This window comes from Capra hircus, chromosome 10 (assembly GCF_001704415.2).
Source record: "Capra hircus breed San Clemente chromosome 10, ASM170441v1, whole genome shotgun sequence".
NCBI classification, from domain to species: Eukaryota; Metazoa; Chordata; class Mammalia; order Artiodactyla; family Bovidae; genus Capra; species Capra hircus.
The window spans coordinates 49950679-49973656 of record NC_030817.1 but is presented as its reverse complement, the minus strand read 5'-3'; the positions used below and the strand labels follow the sequence as shown (position 1 = coordinate 49973656).

The following is a 22978-nucleotide window of genomic DNA, read 5'->3' as shown; positions in this document are numbered from 1 at the left end:
GCTTCCATAAACATTATGACCACTAACGAACATAGGACTAAGTCTTCACTTTGAAAACTACCAGAATTTTCAAGGTATAAGGAGTACCAGGCACACCTCTTCCCTACTCCCAGTTCTTACGACAATCACATATCTTTCAACACTCCCAACTGAGAACCATTGAGCCAGATGACCTGTAAGATCCATTCCAGAGCAAATTCTATGAGAATTTAGTTAACACTTAATTAGGACTTATTTTTAACAAAATACTCAGAGAACCTATAGTAGATGATATAGATATTATTACAACCATAAGCAGTGAATCTGAAGCATTACCACATCGAAGCCACAGTCTGATGATCCTGCTCTAGGACTTTCCCTATCAAAACAGGGTCACAAACACTCATGTGTGCCATGGTGTGGTTCTGAGATTATATACATCAAGGAAAACTGTCAGGTTTACAGAAGTTTCTTAATAAAAAAGTATAATGCTTTTGTTCTCCAGTAACCAAGCAACCACAGCCTCTTTCACCCACCCCACTAAAAGCAGAACTCAGAATATCCTCAGAATTCAGATTCACTCGTTGAGAATCAGACACAAACAACAGGAAGATTCAAGGAAGAATCATTTAACAGATCTATGCCACTGATCCACTATGAAATTGTGCAGATTACTGAAGATTACTGCTGACCACAGAGAATATACACACAAGCGATGATGAACAAATGAACCAGGTAAATAAAAATAAAGGTGATCATCTTTATATAAGTCAGTGGAAATACCATTTTGCAAGGTTGCAGAGTTCAGCCAACATTGTGGCCTGATGAAAATATTCACTAAAGACAGATAACTTAGAAAAAAATATCAGTGAGATATGAGTCAATGGCATTGTTGGTCAATCTTTTGCTAAATAACCCATGAAAAGTGAAAGTGAAAGTGTTAACTGCTCAGTAGTGTTGACTCTGAGAACCACGGACTGTAGCCTCCCAGGCTCCTCTGTCCATGGGATTCTCCAGGCAAGAATACTGGAGTAGGTTGCCATGCCCTCCTCCAGGGATCTTCCTGACCCAGAGGTACAACGCAAATACAAAAGAAATTCACTGAAAGCCAAAAACCATGCAAAGGACTAAAAATTCCAACAAGTGCGACCCCATGGACTGTATAATCCAGGGAATTCTGCAGGCCAGAATACTGGAGTGAGTGGCCTTTCCCTTCTCCAGGGGATCTTTCCAACCCAGTGATAGAACCCAGATCTCCCACACTGCAGGCGGATTCTTTACCAGCTGAGCCACAAGGGAAGCCCAAAGAATCCTTTAAATATACACAAAAGCCACTGATGGATTAAGACCTTAATGAATTAAGAGTCAGTTAATAACTGAAGAGAAAATTAACAAGGTTCAAATGTGAAGTAAAAGACATTTTCTATACTACCATAAAATTTTTCTGAAGAAAAAAAATACAATAAAAAGTTCAACAATTAATTCTTTGCTCACTTAAATATAATATAAATTTTGCTTTATTAATATTACTTTCTAACTGAAGTTTCTGCTTTCAAAATAAAGTCCTAATCAAATATTTCCCCCTCTATCTTCTGAAATCTTGGCATCTCTTTTCAGCAATTATTTATTTCTCTTATATACATCACTCCGGGAATGATTACTCAGATAAAAGGGACCTGGGTCTACACAGGAGTACCCCTGAAACTCTGAAACCTTTTTCAATGTCAGGTACTAGTTTGGTCTCTCCTAGACCTGAGCAAAAGGAGAAGTCAATGGCAACCCACTCCAGTACTCTTGCCTGGAAAATCCCATGGACGGAGGAGCCAGGTAGGCTGCAGTCCATGGGGTTTCGAAGAGTGGGACACGACTGAGCGACCTCACTTTCACTTTTCATTTTCCTGCATTGGAGAAGGAAATGGCAACCCACTCCAGTGTTCTTGCCTGGAGAATCCCAGGGATGGGGGAGCCTGGTGGGCTGCCATCTATGGGGTCACACAGAGTTGGACTCAACTGAAGCAACTTAGCAGCAGCAGCAGCAGCAGCAGACTGGACAAAAAGGAAACCATTAGCTCATCTCAGGTTACAGGAATGGTTTCAGAAAGAACTGCTATCAAGTCATTTTAACTATGTAAAGAGGAAGCTTTTCAAACTGAGGATGCAGGGTAGGGGCATGGGAAGAAATTATTTCTGGAAGACAGTAGCTAGAAATAAAGTGCATATATGCACTGAAAGAAAACATTCCAAACCACTAAGGATAAGGTAACCTGTAATAGGGATTCCCTGGTGGCTCAAACAATAAAGAAATCTGCCTGCAAGGCAGGAGACCTGGATTCAATCCCTGGTCGGGAAGATTCCCTGGAGAAAGGGATGGCTACCCACTGCAGTAGGGCTCAGTCACGTCCAACTCTTTGCGACCCCATGGACTGTAGTCCACTAGGCTCCTTTCTCTGTGGGATTTTCTAGGGGAAAACCACTTCCTTTTCCAGGGGATCTTCCCGACCCAGGAATTGAACCCACATCTCAAAAAAGCAAGAGAGTTCCAGAAAAACATCTACTTCTGCTTTATTGACTATGCCAAAGCCTCTGACGGTGTGGATCACAACAAACTGTGGAAAATTCTGAAAGAGATGGGAATACCGGACCACCTGACCTGCCTCTTGAGAAACCTGTATGCAGGTCAGGAAGCAACAGTTAGAACTGGACATGGAACAACAGACTGGTTCCAAATAGGAAAAGGGAGTATGTCAAGGCTGTATATTGTCACCCTACTTATTTAATTTATTTGCAGAGTACATCATGAGAAACGCTGGGCTAGAGGAAGCACAAGCTGGAATCAAGATTGCCGGGAGAAATATCAATAACCTCAGATAGGCAGATGACACCACCCTTATGGCAGAAAGTGAAGAGGAACTAAAAAGCCTCTTGATGAAAGTGCAAGAGTAGAGTGAAAAAATTGATTTAAAGCTCAACATTCAGAAAATGACGATCATGGCAGCTGGTACCATCACTTCATGGCAAATAGATGGGGAAACAGTGGAAACAGTGTCAGACTTTATTTTTGGGGGCTCCAAAATCACTGCAGATGGTGACTGCAGCCATAAAATTAAAAGACGCTTACTCCTTGGAAGGAAAGCTATGACCAACCTAGATAACATATTAAAAAGCAGAGAGACATTACTTTGCTGACTAAGGTCTGTCTAGTCAAGGCTATGGTTTTTTCAGCGGTCATGTATGGATGTGAGAGTTGGACTGTGAAGAAAGCTGAGCGCCAAAGAATTGATGCTTTTGAACTGTGGTGTTGGAGAAGACTCCTGAGAGTCCCTTGGACTGCATGGAGATCCAACCAGTCCATTCTAAAGGAGATCAGTCCTGAGTGTTTATTGCAAGGAATGATGCTAAAGCTGAAACTCCAGTACTTTGGCCACCTCATGTGAAGAGTTGACTCATTGGAAAAGACCCTGATGCTGGGAGGGATTGGGGGCAGGAGGAGAAGGGGATGACAGAGGATGAGATGGCTGGATGGCGTCACTGACTCGATGGACATGAGTCTGAGTGAACTCCGGGAGTTGGTGATGGACAGGGAGGCCTAGCGTGCTCCAATTCATGGAGTCACAAAAAGTTGGACACGACTGAGCAACTGAACTGAACTGAACTACTGCATTATCAGAAATGGCAACCCATTCCAGTATTCTTGCCGGGATGATCACATGGACAGAGGAGGCTGGCAGGCTGTAGTCCACGGGGTCGAAGAGTCAGACACAACTGTGCGTGCATGCACACACACCTCTAACACAAGCTACAATTGTCCCAGTGTGTCCTCCATGGAAAACTAGTTCCCCACAGGGTAATGATGCTTTTTCATTTTAAAAGACTTCTGTGCATCATCTGAATCTGGAATATGATGGGCTGAGCACAAATAAGCTACCCCGGTTTTCCCCAGTGTCTTTAATATTTCAAAGTACAATCTGAATCTTTAAGAGGGGACATGTGATATATTGCTTCCCAAAGTTATGTCACTATGGAACTTTCCTTCATCATTACCTCTCAAAAGCTGTGTCTCCATACTTACAGTTCAAGAAAATGCTGAGCTAGTAAAACCCTGAAGGCATTACATAGAAAGAACTAATACTTTATATGCCTAATGTGCCTAATGGAAAGAATACTTGATTAGGAGTCAGAGGACATGGGTTTTGTTTTGCCACTTACTGACTCTATGTCCTCAGGAAAAGAAACACAATTTTCTTGCACCTTAGTTTTATCATTTGCACAAAACCAATTAGAATTCTAGTTGTAGCCTTTTCCAGGGTTGAATAAAAGATATTGCATAAGGTTACAGAAATAATAAAATTCTAGAGCTACAGAAACTTTTAGACTATCCAGGAAAACCTTATCTGAAAGATAAAGGTTATTTTTCAAGATCTAAATTACAATCCAGATCTTTTAACTCTCAGTCCTGTACTTTTTCTATACTACCATATGTTGTTTCTGGTTTTTAAGAGATAAAAATATTAACCAAACATCTCTAGAGGCAAAACAGGATTCAGAAAGGAACACAAAAGGTGTCAGGAAAAAAAAAAAAAAAACAGAGGGTACTATCAAGTTTACCATTGACAACACATGCACATAGCGTCTAAAATAAGTAAAGCTTTAATAGACATGGGGGATAGACAGGTAAGAGCAGTTTACAATAACTTGGAAACCAAAGGGATGCAATTCTATTAAGTAATTTGTCCCTATGTCCAATTAATAAAACGGTCCTACCATCACCAAAAATACATCTAATCAACAATAGGTAAAGGGAAACAAATATTAATGAAATCAATGAAGGGCCCAAGAGTAGAATAATGGACCAAAGTTGGAAGAGGCTAGAAGTAAATAAGACGATTTGGTGATACTACTGCAATTCACTGCTGTGCAGTTTTACTATAATACAGAAATGTTTGATGCTAATTACTTAGTGATATGCCAAAAGGATGTACTTATTTCACTTGAAACATAAGAAAGAAATGCTTTTCCATACTGACAAATCAACAGGATAATTCTGGAATTCATTAGAAAGAAACACTAACTGATTCAACATAATAGCTTTCCTTCCTGTGTAAAATGCTTCAAAATATCTAAATGAATATAGAAGTGCATGTTTCTATGGCAAATTGTTCATTATTGAATCATTATCAACCCTTGTTAGAAAAAATTTCACATTTTTGCAATGTACAAAATCATTAGTGTTTGAGAGCTCCATCATGAAAGACAGTAGCACTTTACAATCCACTATTTCTTCAGGCAAATGTGCTTATTATGGCTGAACATAATACGAAAAACAACATTCCCTAGATGTACAATTTCACTGCCCCCCACCCTCGCTTAAATGGTGTTTTTATATGTTGACATCAATGATGAAATATGTTACTGCTTTCCAGTTAGTTGTAACTGTTTCTCAGCACTCGTCATTCACAGAATCACTCTGAAAGTTTTATCTATTATGATGATTAGGTATCAACAGTTGCAAATACTGCTAATACTGCCAGGTACATCTCAGTCCTGCTTTAACACTGCAGGTTTTCAGCCTGAAAACTCCCCTAAAATTATCAAATGGCTAACAAAGTGAATCTATCCACTGTAACTCTACTGAGTGCTACAGACCCACCTTCTAGGGTGTTAGCTCAATTCAACTCACACCAAGTGGGATTAATTGCTGCTGGTTGGAGCTGCTCTGCAATTTAAAGGACATTCATTTCCCAAAGCTAGCTATTGTCATGCAGATTGCTTGGACTCAACAGTTAGATATCTCATTTGATCATTTTTACTAAAAATAAAAGGAAGTGTAGTAAATCAGATATTGCCTAGATCACTGCAATTCTTTTGAATCTATCTGTCTAACCTTTTCAAGGTCATTCCCCCTTTCTTAAAAGTAAATTAACATTTTTAAGCTTAGATAGTTAAAATGTATAATGAAAATGTACCCTCACAATTTTGTCACCTTTGCTCAAAGCTACAGTAATGATGCAATTCTTCTAAAGAGTAAGCTCTGTAAACTAAAAATGAAAGTAAGAGCATTAATATAAAAAAGGACAATTTCTGAGTTTTCACAATTCAGTTATATACCTAATTAAGAAAGCTTAGTTCAATGTAAAATTACAAAAACAGTGCCTATAGTTTGGTCTACCACACTTACTATAAATTAAATACTACTTGGGAAAAGATATACTACAAAAGGAAACTATTTGGAGTATCACATCTATTTTACTTTTTGATAGCAAGTTCAATAAAAAATTTTAAAAATAGAAAGTTTTCCCTAGCCTAATGCAAGGATAATTATTTTGTTCTAAATTTAATCCTGATTTTTACCTAGATGATAATATATTTAATACCAGGATTCCCAGTTTCATTTATGGTTGAAACAAATTGTCATTCTGAATACAATATTTACCACATACTCAATGACTCTGGCTTTAAAATGGTAACTGCCTTAGGCAAAATCCACATCTGAATCTGTCTCCACCACACTTTATGGAGGATAAGGGAAACAAACAAAGACTGTGCAAAATAAAACAATTTATAAAGAAATTGCCGACCACCAGGATTTTGGATTTGGGTAATCCACTTAGATTAGCATGGCTGTGTCTTAAAAGGACAATTCTAAGACCACAATATAGGTCATGTCCTTAAGAAATAGAATAAGTAATGAAATCAATGTCAATTACACAAACCTTCCATATTAACATGACGCCACTGACAACCAATAAGACAGATTAAATAAAGCTTTTGTAATGTGCTTAGACCCAGCATAAACAAGATGGAAAAAATAATGTCATAAAACGGATTCTTTTGAATCAAGTTCTGCAGAAAGGTAAAAGTATCACTTAAAAAAAAGAGTGGCATCCAAACTCAGGGAAAAATTTGAGGGCTCCTCATTTCAGATTGAATAGCTATAAACTTTGATACAAGAAAGAGAGAGCAGAGAGAGTGAGAGGAAGGGAGGGCAGGTTTGCCGGGAGGAGGGGGAGATACAGAGAATGGTTAACTTTAAAGGTTATGACAAAAATAATCAGTTTTAGGCGGTCGGTAATGTCATTCAAAATGCAAATTTACTACAGAAAAAGAAAAAATTTTAAATCCTCAATATGAACCAAAGTGCTTAAAACAAATGCTGCAATATTTAAATGTACTATTAAGTTTTTATCAAACTGTCAAAAGAAATATTGTCCAACATGCATAAAATTTGCCTAAAATCACTGCTGTCATATTTTTATTTACCACACAAATACAACTGTTAAGACAAATAGTAAATTAAAAGCAAATGTCTCTGAAATGCTTCTCTGCTCAGAAGGTACAAAATATATAAAGCTTGGTGTCACAGACACTGCCAACACTGACAGTTAAAACACTGCTGCTTCCTTTACTGATAGCAATGACAATAAAGCTCTAAGAGAAGGACCCACATTTCTGAACGCTTGCCCCGCAAACTTGGCTGAATAGAGAAAACCCAGATGCTCCTAGAAACTTAGGAAGTTTCTTTTAGATACTTATGTGTCCTTCCTGGACAAGGGGATAAAAAAAATGTCTCTGATCCAAGAGGCTTTGTGAAGACTACTTGCAGAGAATTACCAACTTACCCATTAGATTTGAGTTCATGAAAGGTGTTGGGGACAAGCCTTCGTGGGCCCCTAAACGACTGTCATTCAAGTGATCACTGTAATGAGGGCTGTCTGTAAAACCCTAGAGGGGGAAAAAAAAAAAAAGACCGGAGTATTAAAAAGATTATTTGGCAGTCCTGCTAATTGAGCATAATGACACTCATCTAATTAATATACAGACTTACAAATGGTCATTCCTAACCAAGTTTCTGGTTCATTACTTGAAAAACTAAACAGAAGTGCTGCTTTTATTCTTTTTAAGATTTTAAAGTCAAAAAGTTCCTATATACATTTAAAAAAAAATTAGCGCTATGATCTCTTTATATCCCCGAAAGTAAAATTCTAAATGGATGAACTAAGAACGTATACTTATGAGTTAAAATAAACTAGAAAAACATTTATCCTCCTTTCTCTGCCTCCATACACCCTATCAATAAAGGGTTGGGCAATTATAAGATTTACTTAAGATGTTAAAAATAATCGAAAATCAATATACTAGAAATGAATCCTTTTCTAAACGCCAAACAAACATTTAGTAAAAGATGATCTGCTTATATTCCTTTTAATACTAGTATAATAACTTTATATACTGAGCCATGTATACTCTTATAAAAACTGAGCCATGTAAAATAGAAAACACAAAGATAGTTAATTTCTTAAGAATCTAGAAAATGAAACAGCAAACACCATGAAAACAATAAAGCTAGTGCTATTATTTCACAACGGCTGTTACTAAATTAATCCTTATAACTTAAAACATGCTTTTTAAAAGCAAAGGAGCCTAAAAGATACCAAAGTTTACAAATAAAGTAAATGTTACAAAAGCTCAGTGGATTATAACTGTTCTGGTTCTCAGATTCTTATACATACTAAGTACAGCATCACCTCCAAAATCATACTTTCTGTATGAGATTCTGAACCCTACTTAAAGTGTAGGTGGTACCTACCCTTTTGCCAACTTAAAGCGATTTTAGTAAAGATCAGAAAATCTTACAAGAGGCCCAAACAAGAAGAAAAACTCACTGCCTTGGCTCACAGAAGCGACCCAGAATCCCCTGGGACTATAAAATCATCAATCACTGAACATTTATCATTACCCAGACTGCAGGCTAACATTCAAGAAGACATTAATGGGGCTGAAACAGGCCTCACTATCTTTGCAGGGATGCTGTCAGTTCAACCAAAGGGCTAGGAATTGAGGGCTAAATAACTGTCAAATCATTACAATTGCTTCTGGATGCATGTCACAACTCCTGCTATTCAGTTTAAAACTAATCTGCTGGGAGTGCTAACTCCCAAATGAATCTGTGTTTCATTTTTATCTACTTTAGAATCACTGATACACATGTGATAGACATTCAGAAAGAATATTGGTGACATTTACAACTTGGTTATGACTACAAAAGTGTCCTCTGGTAACCACAACCAGAGTCCTGTCTGTCACAGCCACAGGCAGCAGGAGCTATATACAAAACAGAATGGCTCCTGGCTAAGGTCACTCCTTGCAGTTTACTTTTGTTGCTCAAAATTAAACACTTTTGAAGTGCTAAGTGACATCCTACTATCTCACATTTATCTCAGCATTTTCCTCCCTCCCACTGTCATTCTTAGGTATAGAGTCAAATAAGACAATAAAGCTTAAGAAAACTCCTGAAATATTACTTATCAGCATCAAATAACTATTACTCTTGAAAAATGCCAAAAGAAATGCATCTGTAGGTCATCCATGCTGTTCACACTTCATTTCAATGTTAAAGGATAATAAAAGATTAATTTTGTATATTCTCAGTTCTCTTCATTCTTGAAGTATAATAAAAAGAGCTTTCCCCCTTTATGACTATAAAAATAAAAACATTTAAAAAATTTAAAACTCTAAAGTACAAGTATATAAATAAATCTAAGTTTCAGGGTATCATCAAATGACTTTTATACACATTAACTTTATACATCACATATATTGCAGTTAAGCAAAGACTCTAAGCCCCTATTAATATATGTTCAGAAAACACAACAATTATTTTTCTATCAATCATAAAAAACAGTAAGTACTATCTATTATCCACGTGTACCCACATATAGCGGGGAACAGTACAGAAGTTACACAAGATTATATCTTAGTCTACTAATAAAATCTGAGATTGTCATATTATACCACAGAGGATCTATACCTGTGTCATCACATACAAACAAGATTTGAATATAGGCCCTCAGTATCTGTTTACTCATAAACATGCACTATTAACCATAGTGTTAATAGTGAAATTTGATGTAACTCATTTCAAATTTCAGTAAGCCATAATTTCATTCATATAAGACAAAAATTAAATAGAAATTTGAATTTTTTTAAATATCTCAAAGGTTCACCTTAATGTATAGAATTTTTGAAAAGCCACAGCCTAAAAGAATGGAAGTGAAGTGAAGTCACTCAGTCATTTCCGACTCTTTGTGACCCCATGGACTGTAGCCTACCAGGCTCCTCAGTCCATGGGATTCTCTGGGCAAGAGTACTGGAGTGGGTTGCCATTTCCTTCTCCAGGGGATGTTCCCGACTCAGGGATCGAACCTGGGTCTCCCGCATTGTAGGCAAACGCTTTACTGTCTGAGCTACCAGGGAAGGTGTCTTCATCCAAATGCAAAGCGATGATGGAGGATGGAACAATGAAACTGGACTTTAAATGTTTGTCAGCATTAGATTGATATATGCCAAGTGAGAGCCACTCAGTAGTGTTAGACTCTGCAACCTTATGGACTGCAGACTGCCAGGCTCCTCTGTCCATGGAAATCTGCAGGCAAGAATACTGCAGTGGGTTGCCATTTCCTTTTCCAGGAATGTATGCCAGGACCTTACTTGAAAAACTTGGACTGGCTACTGTTTGAGACTATTCTTATCATTGCTTCCTCATAGTGGAAGTGATAAGTTCAGTTCAGTCGCTCAGTCGTGTCCAACTCTTTGCAACCCCATGAATCGGAGCACGCCAGGCCTCCCTGTCCATCACCAACTCCCGGAGTTCACGCAGACTCACGTCCATCGAGTCACTGATGCCATCCAGCCATCTCACCCTCGGTTGTCCCCTTCTCCTCCTGCCCCCAATCCCTCCCATCAGAGTCTTTTCCAATGAGTCAACTCTTCACATGAGGTAGCCAAAGTACTGGAGCTTCAGCTTTAGCATCATTCCTTCCAAAGAAATCCCAGGGCTGATCTCCTTCAGAATGGACTGGTTGGATCTCCTTGCAATCCAAGGGACTCTCAAGAGTCTTCTCCAACACCACAGTTCAAAAGCATCAATTCTTCGGTGCTCAGCCTTCTTCACAGTCCAACTCTCACATCCATACATGACCAAAGGAAAAACCATAGCCTTGACTAGACAGACATTAGTCAGCAGAGTAATGTCTCTGCTTCTGAATATACTATCTAGGTTGGTAATAACTTTTCTTCCAAGGAGTAAGCATCTTTGAATTTCATGGCTCCAGTCACCATCTGCAGTGATTTTGGAGCCCCAGAAAATAAAGTCTGACACTGTTTCTACTGTTTACCCATCTATTTCCCATGAAGTGATGGTACCAGATGCCATGATCTTCATTTTCTGAATGTTGAGCTTTAAGCCAACTTTTTCACTCTCCTCTTTCACTTTCATCAAGAGGCTTTTTAGCTCCTCTTCACCTTCTGCCATAAGGGTGGTGTCATCTGAATGTCTGAGGTTATTGATATTTCTCCCGGCAATCTTGATTCCAGCTTGTGTTTCTTCCAGTCCAGCGTTTCTCATGATGTACTCTGCATATAAGTGAAATAAGCAGGGTGACAATATACAGCCTTGACGTACTCCTTTTCCTATTTGGAACCAGTCTGTTGTTCTATGTCCAGTTCTAACTGTTGCTTCCTGACCTGCATACAGATTTCTCAAGAGGCAGATTAGGTGGTCTGGTATTCCCATCTCTTTCAGAATTTTCCACAGTTTATTGCGAGTGGAAGTGATACCCACCCAGAAAATTACTTTTAAACAATTTACAAACAATTAAATAAGATAGGTTCCAGAAAATGAACATAGGTATCTCTCAGTCAGCATGTTAACTGTGTCAACTAGCTGGGTAATATCTACAACAGTGCTTTGCAAACCTCAATGTTCATATCTACTGACTAGTTTAGTTCATTTCAGTCACTCAGTTGTGTCCAACTCTGCCACCCCATGGACTGCAGCACACCAGGCTTCCCTGTCCATTGCCAACTCTCGGAGCTTGCTCAATCTCATGTCCATAGAGTCGGTGATGCCATCCAAGCATCTCATCCTTCATCAGCCCCTTCTCCTCTTGTCTTCAATCTTTGTCAGCATCAGGGTTTTTTCCAATGAGTCAGTTATTCACATCAGGTGGCCAAAGTATTGGAGTTTCAACTTCAGCATCAGTCCTTCCAGTGAATATTCAGGACTGATTTCCGTTAGGATGGACTGCCTGGATCTCCCTGCAGTCCAGGGACTCTCAAGAGTTCTCCAACACCACAGCTCAAAAGCATCAGTTCTTCGGCGCTCAGCTTTCTTTATGGTCCAACTCTTACATCCATACATGACTACTGGAAAAACCATAGCTTTGACTAGATAGACCTTTGTCGGCAAAGTAAGTGTCTTTTTAATTTTATGGCTGCAGTCACCATCTGCAGTGATTCTGGTGCCCAAGAAAATAAAGTCTGTCACTGTTTCCATTGTTTCTGCCACTATCTGCCATGAAGTGATGGGACCAGATGCCATGATCTTTTTTTTGAATGCTGAGTTTTAAGCCAGCTTTTTCACTCTTCTCTTCCAGTTAGATTCTGCATTTATAACCAATTGGTGATAGTTATGCTTACTTATCCATGCACCACACTTCTAGCAGCAAAAATCTAGACAATCTAGAAATAAAGATCTTTTTCATATATAGAAAAGAAAAACTCAAGTCTACAAAGGTGATAGCTGAGTTCCCCCCACCCCAACCCCACCAATCAGAACTACATTAAAACATGGTAAGTTTCCAGGTAAGTAAAAATTAGGGGGAAATATCAAAGTTAACATAAAAATCTAAAGCAATTAGAGTAACATTATGTTTTTATACATGTAGTTAAGTACTCATCCATTTAGTTTTCAGTAGAAGACAGATGTCAAATAGAGCTTTAATGAAAGAAATGAGTTGGTTGACCAAGAGTTTAAACAGCAGGCTCCTTAAGTACCACAAATAGTTAAGCAAAAAGCATGGATGGCTATTAGGAGGAAGGGCAAAAGGTATAATGCTGAATGCAGTTGATAGAAAAGCAAGGAAGGAAGCAGAATAGCCAGAACATCAAAGGGCAGGAGAAAATGAGCAGAAGGTGACTACCCAGAGGGAAAGGTTGGAGTAACAAGAAAGGAACGAAAGCCAAGCAAGCAACTGTTAGAATGGAGCCCAAGGAGATCAGTCAACTGGTACTGAACAATGAATGCCTTTTCAATTATGGAATATAAAGTAAACCAGTGAGATCATTAAATACGGAACTTTCATGATGCATACTTTTAACTGATAGAACATCACTGTGGTAATAAAAGGGAGCCAAACCTGACCCCCTAGAGCTCCTAATTAAGATCCTAAATTCTGGGAAATGGTTTTACCAGGAAAATAGATAATATTCATTAATAAAAATGAGATTTTCATACATGAGATGATAAACACTACATTATGGAAGACCAAGCAGAACTATCAGAATCATCTATCATAGTAGCTTTGTAGCCAAAGTATGCTACTAACCACAAAAATACTTCCCAACACACCCTTAAAAAACAGTTTCTGCCTTAAAATAAAAATGGGAAGCACTCAAAAGATAAATCACTGATAAAATCAGTTGATACACAGAGTTTACAAAAACTGTTCATTCTGTATTTAATATCTAAATTACAATTTCCAATTTTTAAATACTCCCATCTATGAATGCATAACCTTCATAAAAAGTTTAATATTATGAAGTATATTCTACAAAATATTTCACACTTTTCTCTATGTTCATTTTATGGTACAGAATTTAGAAACTTTAGTCCTTGCCACAATAAGAAAACAATCAATTAAAGCTGCTATCCTTTTTCAACTAATTTAAATAGCACATAAGCAAACCAACCTTTTGTTCTATCAGAAACAAAACAAGGCTTCCCTGCTGACTCAGTAGTGAAGAATCCACCAGCTAATGCAGCAGACATGGGTTCAATCCCCAATCTAGGAAGATCTCACATGCCACAGAGCAAAGTAAGCCTGTGTGCCACAACTATTGAGCCTGTGCTCTAGAGTCCAGGAGCTACAACTACTGGGCCCATGCACACAACCACGGAAGCCCATGAACCCCAGAGCCTATGCTCTGCAACAAGAGAAGCTGCCACAATGAGAAGTCCAAGCATCACAACTAGAGAGCAGGCCCCGCACACCACAACTAGAGAAAAGCCCACGCAGCAACAAAGACCTGGCACAGCCATAAATAATAAACAAACTGATTAAAAAACAAAGCAGCTACTGCTATTTACACAATACAGATCTACTGTCCTCTGTCTCCTAAAAAACACAAGAACGTTTTTTGCTGCCTAATGTTTCAAATAGCTCTTTTAAAAATTTTATTTCACTCAACCAGTAAATATGGCATAATCATCAGAGAACTCTCCCAAAAAGGGTTTTTTTCCTAAACCATGCAGCTATTTCTTTGTATGAAAACCACTGTCTAATCCTATTTTACAATATTATTTTCAATTCTTTTCAATAGATAAAAAGGGATGGGGAGAAAGGCTCTTTCAATAAAGATTTACTTTCTCAGAAAAGCTTTCCCTGACCCTAATCAAACTGGGTGAATTGATTTTCGGCTCCCATAGTGGCAAGCATTACCATCATATCACTGCTCACACTTACTGAATTTATCTATTTAATCATCCATTTAAATTATACCATAATTATGCTATAATTGCACAGTATAGGTATAGTGGATAAACGTGGAATTCTTGGAGCCAGACTAACAGGCCTGCATTTCATCTTTGTCACATACCAGCTGTGTGACTTGAAACAAAGTAACATTTCTTGCCTCAGCTTCTTTATCTGTAAAATAGGGATATACTATATTTATCTCACAGGTTGTTATAGGGATTAAAAGAGTTTTTCTATGTGCAACACAATATATGCTAGTCATTATTATTATCATCTCAGTTAGAGATGGTTACGTCTTACAAATTCTGAAAAGGCAGGCACCATGTCTCTTTTTCTGACAATTACACCCCAGAACAATGTTTGTCACATATATAGCAAGTGCTCAATAAATGACAGATGGATGAGAGGGTTCAGTTGCTAAATCCTTAAAATGCTGCAGGGCTTCAGATATCATAAAGGTTCAATTAGTTTTTCCACAGAACACCCAATAATTAGCAGAAAGAAAGCTGATAAGGTGCTAGCTTATCTAACTGGACTGAACAAATAACCAGAGATTTTTGGTATTCAAAGAGCCACAAGATTTCATACCAAGTACTGAAATCCTATAGCTCTAAGTGGCCAAAACTAGTATCAGTTCAGTCAGTTCAGTTCAGTTGCTCAGTCGTGTCCAACTCTTTGCGATCCCATGAATCACAGCACGCCAGGCCTCCCTGTCCATCACCAACTCCCGGAGTTCACTCAGACTCGCGTCTATCGAGTCCGTGATGCCATCCAGCCATCTCATCCTTGGTCGTCCCCTTCTCCTCCTGCCCACAATCCTTCCCAGCATCAGGGTCTTTTCCAATGAGTCAACTCTTCACATGAGGTGGCCAAAGTACTGGAGTTTCAGCTTTAGCATCATTCCTTGCAATAAACACTCAGGACTGATCTCCTTTAGAATGGACTGGTTGGATCTCCTTGCAGTCCAAGGGACTCTCAGGAGTCTTCTCCAACAATTCTTCGGCACTCAGCTTTCTTCACAGTCCAACTCTCACATCCATATATGACCATATCAATAACCTCAGACATTCAGATGACACCACCCTTATGGCAGAAAGTGAAGAGGAACTAAAAAGCCTCTTGATGAAAGTGAAAGAGGAGAGTGAAAAAGTTGGCTTAAAGCTCAACATTCAGAAAACAAAGATCCTGGCATCTGGTCCCACCACTTCATGGCAAATAGATGGGGAAACAGTGGAAACAGTGTCAGACTTTATTTTTCTGGGCTCCAAAATCACTGCAGATGGTGACTGCAGCCATAAAATTAAAAGATGCTTACTCCTTGGAAGGAAAGTTATGACCAACCTAGATAGCATATTAAAAAGCAGAAATATTACTCTGCCGACTAATGTCTGTCTAGTCAAGGATATGGTTTTTCCAGTGGTCGTGTATGGATGTGAGAGTTGGACTGTGAAGAAAGCTGAGTGCTGAAGAATTGATGCTTTTGAACTGTGGTGTTGGAGAAGACTCTTGAGAGTCCCTTGGACTGCAAGGAGATCCAACCAGTTCATCCTAAAGGAGTTGTTCACTGAAGGACTGATGCTAAAGCTGAAACTCCAATACTTTGGCTACCTCACAAAGAGCTGACTCACTGGAAAAGACTCTGATGCTGGGAAGGATTGAGGGCAGGAGGAGAAAGGGATGACAGAGGATGAGATGGCTGGATGGTATAACCCACTCGATGGACATGAGTTTGAGTGAACTCCGGAGTTGGTGATGGACAGGGAGGCCTGGAGTGCTGTGATTCATGGGGTCACAAAGAGTCGGACACGACCGAGCGACTGAACTGAACTGAATTGTATTTCCTGACTTACTCCTATGACAGACAAGGAAATAAATGTCTATGTATATCAAGTTATAGTTTTTAAACAAATCCTTTAAAGTATCTCTATATCTATGAAAAAGACAAGTGAGTTGATCTCATCACAATAGCTTGTTACGTGAAAGTAGGAACTGTGTCTATATCACTTATTATCCTATCACTAGTGACAGGGACATTAACAAACACATAGTATGTGACTAATGAAATCTGTTCATTTAATGAAAGAAAAATGAACAATGCTCTCAGTTAATCAATCAGGTCTACCTCTGAAAAAGCTATTTAATAATCAATACATTAAGGTTCTGCTATTCTTAAATAGATCAGGTGTTAATAATAAAATTTCTTGATAGATCTGGGTTTTGTCATCCAGATCCATGAGTTACTTAAAGGCAACAAAGTTTATTCCTTTTTATCACTACAAAAGAGACCAGCACAGAACTTCGCAAGCGAACTAAGAGCTTAAGTTTTTCTTGAGAGGATGAATAATCTCTCCAGGTAACTTTTTCTTTATGAATGCTAAGAAGTGGTTTCACAGAATTACCAAAACCTCAGACTGAAAAGCAAGTCTTGAACTACTACGTGGGAGGATAAGAAGAATCAAAATCTTACAGAGGTGGAAAGGATCCTCAGAAAATATGATGAACAGATGAAACACTGCTTAAGCACAATGACATAAAAATACTTCTGAACATAAGATCACAAAGGATCACCGAAAAAAGTTCACTCAAGCTCCATTCTAAGTTGAGCCATTCATGTTCACAAATTTATCCAAGTAACTGTTAATGTTATCTGTTAGAACAATCAGACTTAATCCTGGCAGACTATTTCTGTATTATAGATCTCCATTTCTCCACTGTTCAATTCCATATTCTCTTATTCAATAAAAGCTTACAAGCAGAGTATGTCTTTGGAATTCATCTATCATCCCCCCTTACAGATTTTGAATGTCAATTCCTCAAACAATGACTACATCAAAATCAGAAATTCATTAACATATAATACATAAAATGTGAAAACATTCTTCTACTACAAGTACAAAAAGAAGTAAAATAAACTATTTTATTTAAAAAACATTAGCCCATTTATGCTACTTTAGTTTGTAAGGTTATAAATAAGCAGTACCAGAAGAACTGATGCTTGTATGAACACAGAAAACAACACTTAATTAAAAAAAAAAATTAGCACCAAGTATTATCTGGTTCTCCCCAAAACTATAGACACTAAGTTCATATAAGAAATAATATTCTGTTGATGGTTTCTAACGTATAGATTTTTGCCTTCTTCCCATCAACTGGCAAAACTTACAGAGGTCATTAAGTTCTAGTTCAAGAACTGATATTCCATTAAGCAAAAAATTTTAAATAGTGAAAAGAAAAGTGAACTCGATTAGAAAATTATCTATCTTAAAAAATTATACTATGAAACACAGTGCATCATATATAAAATTTTGAGGAAATCTTACAAATTCAGTTTATTCCTAAACAAACATACTGACTTTATACTTGCCTGCAAAAGCTTTATTAATAGATCATATTCATATTATACATAGCTTTTTTAAAAATTTCATGTATTTTTAAAGGAGAAAAATAAGTCATGAGGCAAAGGGAAAAAACTGCTTTCCCATGTAATTTAAAACCTGTATGCAATTAAAATTTTTCACTCTAATGTTTTTATAAGTGTTCTAATTAGAATTCATAGGAGTGGTTACAAAACAATACTGAACGTGTTTTAAATCACATTACTTAAAATTACTCATGGATTTTATCCTCTCTGACAGTCCTCAAAGCATAGTCTGTGGACTAATGCTGGATCAAGAATGGTGTGTTACCAATCAACAAAAAGGCAAGAATAGAGACGAAGCTTTTGACAATGGTTTAAAGTAATCTGGGCAGAGCAATTTTGTTCGCTGTATAATAATAAAAAACTAAATGTATTTTATGAAATTAACTACCTTAAAAATTACACTATACAATATAATGCAGCATATATAAAATGTTTTTAAAAATCTGTTAGATTATATTATTCCTAAACATCCTAACTTTACACATATAAAGGTTTACTAAATTAACTCAAAATGGATTGAAGACTTGGACATAAGACCCGAGACCATAAAACTCTTAGATGAAAGCATAGGTGGTAAGTTCCTTGACGTTGGTTTTGGTGATAATTTTGGGGGTTTGATACTAAAAGCAAAGGCAACAGAAGTAAAAATAGACAAGTAGAACCATATTAAACTAAAAAAGTTTCTGCATACAGCAAAGAAAACTGTTAACAAAATAAATGAAAAAGCAACCTATAAAGTAGGGGGAAATATCTGCACATTATATATCTTCTGATAAGGGGTTAATATAAGGAACTCACACAACAGTAAAAAAACAAAAACAAGCAATCCAATTAAAAAATGGGTAGAGAATCTGAAAGAATACAGATGGCCAAGAGGTACATGAAAAGGTGCTCAGTATCAGTAATTGCTGGGGAAATACAAATCAAAGAGGTATCATCGTACACCAGTTAGAATGGCTGTTAACAAAAGGACAAGAAATAACAAATGTTGGCAAGGATGTGGAAAAAAGAGAACCCTGTGCACTCGTGGTGGGACTGTAAACTGGTGTAGCCACTATAGGAAACCGCACGGAGGCGCCTCAGAAAAACCTTAAACCTAACATGAAAAAAGTGAAAGTGTTAGTCGCTCAGTCTGGTCCAACACTGCCATCCCACAGACTAGCTCACCAGGCCCCTCTATCCATGGGATTCTCTGGGCAAGAATCCAGTGTCTATTGTCTGGGGGTAGCCATGACCTTCTCCTGGGGATCAAACCTGGATCTCCTGCAGGGAGATCTCTTGCAGGGAGATTTACCATGTGAGCCACCAGGGAAGCCCCAAAACTAACATGATCCTACAATTCCACTTCAGGGTATCTATCTGAGGGAAATGAAAACACTAATGTGAAAAGATACATGTATCCGCATGTTCACTGCAGCATGGTACAGAATAGCCAAGATACAGAAGCAATCTAAGCGTCCATGGACCTACTGACAAAGAAAATGTAGATATATACAACGGAGTACTATTCAGCCATATTTCGTATAACACAGATGGATCCTGAGGGCATTATGCTAACTGAAGTAAGAGAAAGACAAATATCTAATGATTTCACTGATAAGTGGAATTTTAAACAAACAACTGGAACTCAGGTACAGAGAACAGACTGGTAGTTCCCAGAAGCAGGTGGGCAAAACTGGTGAAACCTTTCAGTTTAGCTTACTCATAGACAAACATACTGATTTTATACTTGTCTTAGTGTATCCTAGGCCTAAAAAATCAGAACGTGTATTTTGAGATCTTTAGGAGATTCATATGCAAATTAATATGAAAATTAAAGTCAGAGAAGAACTAGTTTATATTATCTTGTAAGTCACATGGACTAGTACATGGTAAAATCCTCTACACCAAAAGCACCTCATTCTTGTAAACAATAATTCCTCCACCTCATCCACAAACTACACAACCAGGAAAAATTAGATAAAAGAAAGACAAATGAGGTTCAGTTGCCAAAGAACCTCATAATTTACATATTTTAAACCTTTAATCTTTTGCTATTACATCTGAAAGACTGACCACATAACTTCTCAATAAATATGTAAAAATACTTGATGTTCAAGAAATCAATTCAAATATATCAAACCTAGGAATAAAGTAAATTTATTAAAATCCATGCATTAAGAAACAATAACTAACTATAAAAAAGACATCATACCACTCATTGAGCAAGACAATGTTCTTATATGCAATACAATAGCCTATTTTAAAACAATTTCTAAAACACCTGTCCTATACATTAAAAATTTATTTTAAAATATCAGGTGGGAAAAATAACAACAAAAGTTAAATGGTATATAGTATAATGATATACTATTGGGCTTCCCTGGTTGCTTGGCTGGTAAAGAATCCGCCTACCAATACAGGACACCTTGGTTTTGATTCCTGGGCTGGGAAGATTACCTGGAGAAGGGAAAGGCAACTGACTCCGTATTCTGGCCTGGAGAATTCAGGGTCCCTAAGAAGAAATGGAGTAGCCATCATAGTAAACAAGAGTCTGAAATGCAGTACTTGGATGCAATCTCAAAAACAATAAAATGATCACTGTTCGTTTCCAAGGCAAACCATTCAATATCACAGTAATCCAAGGCTATGCCCCAACAAGTAATGCTGAAGAAGCTGAAGGTGAAAGGTTCTATGAAGACCTGCAAGAATAGAACTAACACCAAAAAAGATGTCCTTTTCATTATAGGGGACTGGAATGCAAAAGTAGGAAGTCAAGAAACACCCGGAGTAATAGGCAAATTTGGCCTTGGAGTACAGAATGAAGCAGGGCAAAGGCTAATAGAGTTTTGCTAAGAGAACGCATTGGTCATAGCAGACACCCTCTTTCAACAACACAAAAGAAGACTCTACACATGGACATCACCAGAGGGCCAACACAGAAATCAGACTGATTATATTCTTTGCAGCTAAAGATGGAGAAGCTCTACAGAGTCAGCAAAAACGAGACCAGGAGATGACTGTGGCACAGATCATGAACTCCTTATTGCCAAATTCAGACTTAAATTGAAGAAAGCAGGGAAAATAACGAGACCATTCAAGTATGACCTAAATCAAATCCCTTATGATTATACAGTGGAAGTGAGAAATAGATTTAAGGGACTAGATCTGATAGACAAGAGTGCCTGAGGAACTATGGACAGAGGTTCATGACATTGTACAGGAGACAGGGATCAAGACCATTCCCATGGAAAAGAAACGCAGAAAAGCAAAATGGCTGTCTGAGGAGGCCTTACAAATAGCTGTGAAAAGAAGAGAAGTGAAAAGCAAAGGAGAAAAGGAAAGATATACCCACTGGAATGCAGAGTTCCAAAGAATAGCAAGGAGAGATAAGAAAGCCTTCCTCAGAGATTATTGCAAAGAAATAGAGGAAAACAATAGAATGGAAAAGACTACAGATCTCTTCAAGAAAATTAGAGATACCAAAGGAACATTTCATGCAAAGATGGGCACAAAAAAGGACAGAAATGGTCTGGACCTAACAGAAGCAGAAGATATTAAGAAGAGGTGGCAAGAATACACAGAAGAACTGTACAAAAAAGAGCTTCACGACCCAGATAATCACGATGCTGTGATCACTCACCTAGAGCCAGACATCCTGGAATGTGAAGTCAAGTGGGCCTTAGGAAGCATCACTACAAACAAAGTTAGTGGAGGTGATGGAACTCCAGTTTCAAATCCTAAAAGATGATCCTGTGAAAGTGCTGCACTCAATATGCCAGCATATTTGGAAAATGCAGCAGTAGCCACAGGACTGGAAAAGGTCAGTTTTCATTCCAATCCCAAAGAAAGGCAATGCCAAAGAATGCTCAAACTATTGCACAATTGCACTCATCTCACACGCTAGCAAAGTAATGCTCTAAATTCTCTTAAGCCAGGCTTTAGCAGTATATGAACCATTAACTTCCAGATGTTCAAACTGGATTTAGAAATGGCAGAGGAACCAGAGATCAATCTGCCAACATCCGCTGGATCATCGAAAAAGCAAAAGAGTTCCAGAAAATCATCTATTTCTGCTTTATTGACTATGCCAAAGCCTTTGACTGTGTGGATCACCACAAATTGTAGAAAATTCTGAAAGAGATGGGAATACCAGACCACCTGACCTGCCTCTTGAAAAACCTGTATGCAGGTCAGGAAGCAACAGTTAGAACTGGACATGGAAAAACAGACTGGTTCCAAATCGGGAAAGGAGTACATCAAGGCTGTATATTGTCACCCTGCTTATCTAACTTATATGCAGAGTACATCATGAGAAACGCTGGGTGGATCAAGCACAGGCTGGAATCAAGACTGCTGGGAGAAATATCAATGACCTCAGACATGCAGATGACACCACCCTTATGGCAGAAAGTGAAGAGGAACTAGAGAGCCTCTTGATGAAGGTGAAAGAGGAGAGTGAAAAAGTTGGCTTTAGCTCAACATTCAGAAAACGAAGATCATGATATCTGGTCCCATCACTTCATGGGAAACAGCTGGGGAAACAGTGTCAGACTTTATTTTTCTGGGCTCCAAAATCACTGCAGATGGTGATTGCAGCCATGAAATTAAAAGACACTTACTCCTTGGGAGGAAAGTTATGACTAACTTAGACAGCATATTAAAAAGCAGAGACATTACTTTGCCAACAAAGGTCTGTCTAGTTAAAGCTATGGTTTTTCCAGTGGTCATGTATGGATGTGAGAGTTAGACTTTAAAGAAAGTTGAGTGCCGAAGAATTGATGCTTTTGAACTGTGGTGTTGGAGAAGAGTCTTGAGAGTCCCTTGGACTGCAAGGAGATCCAATCAGCCCATCCTAAAGGAAATCAGTGCTGAATATTCATTGGAAGGACTAATGCTGAGGCTGAAACTCCAATACTTTGGCCACGTCACGCGAAGAGCTGACTCATTTCAAAAGACCCTGATGCTGGGAAAGACTGAAGGAGGGAGGAGAAGGGGCCGACAGAGGATGGGATGGTTGGATGGCATCACTGACTCAATGGACATGAGTTTGGGTAAACTCTGGGAG

At 38.1% G+C, this 22978-nt stretch overlaps 1 protein-coding gene across 7 annotated transcripts in view; it reads right to left on the bottom strand.

Annotated features, from left to right (window-relative positions):
- The window catches only part of TCF12 (transcription factor 12), a 390660-nt gene that overhangs the window by 193516 nt on the left and 174166 nt on the right, over nt 1-22978 (bottom strand). For all 7 annotated transcript variants that reach the window (XM_018054262.1, XM_018054263.1, XM_018054259.1 and 4 more), the window contains one exon: nt 7596-7698. In XM_018054262.1, the coding sequence (XP_017909751.1) occupies nt 7596-7698 (103 nt within the window). The remainder of the gene's footprint in view (nt 1-7595; nt 7699-22978) is intronic.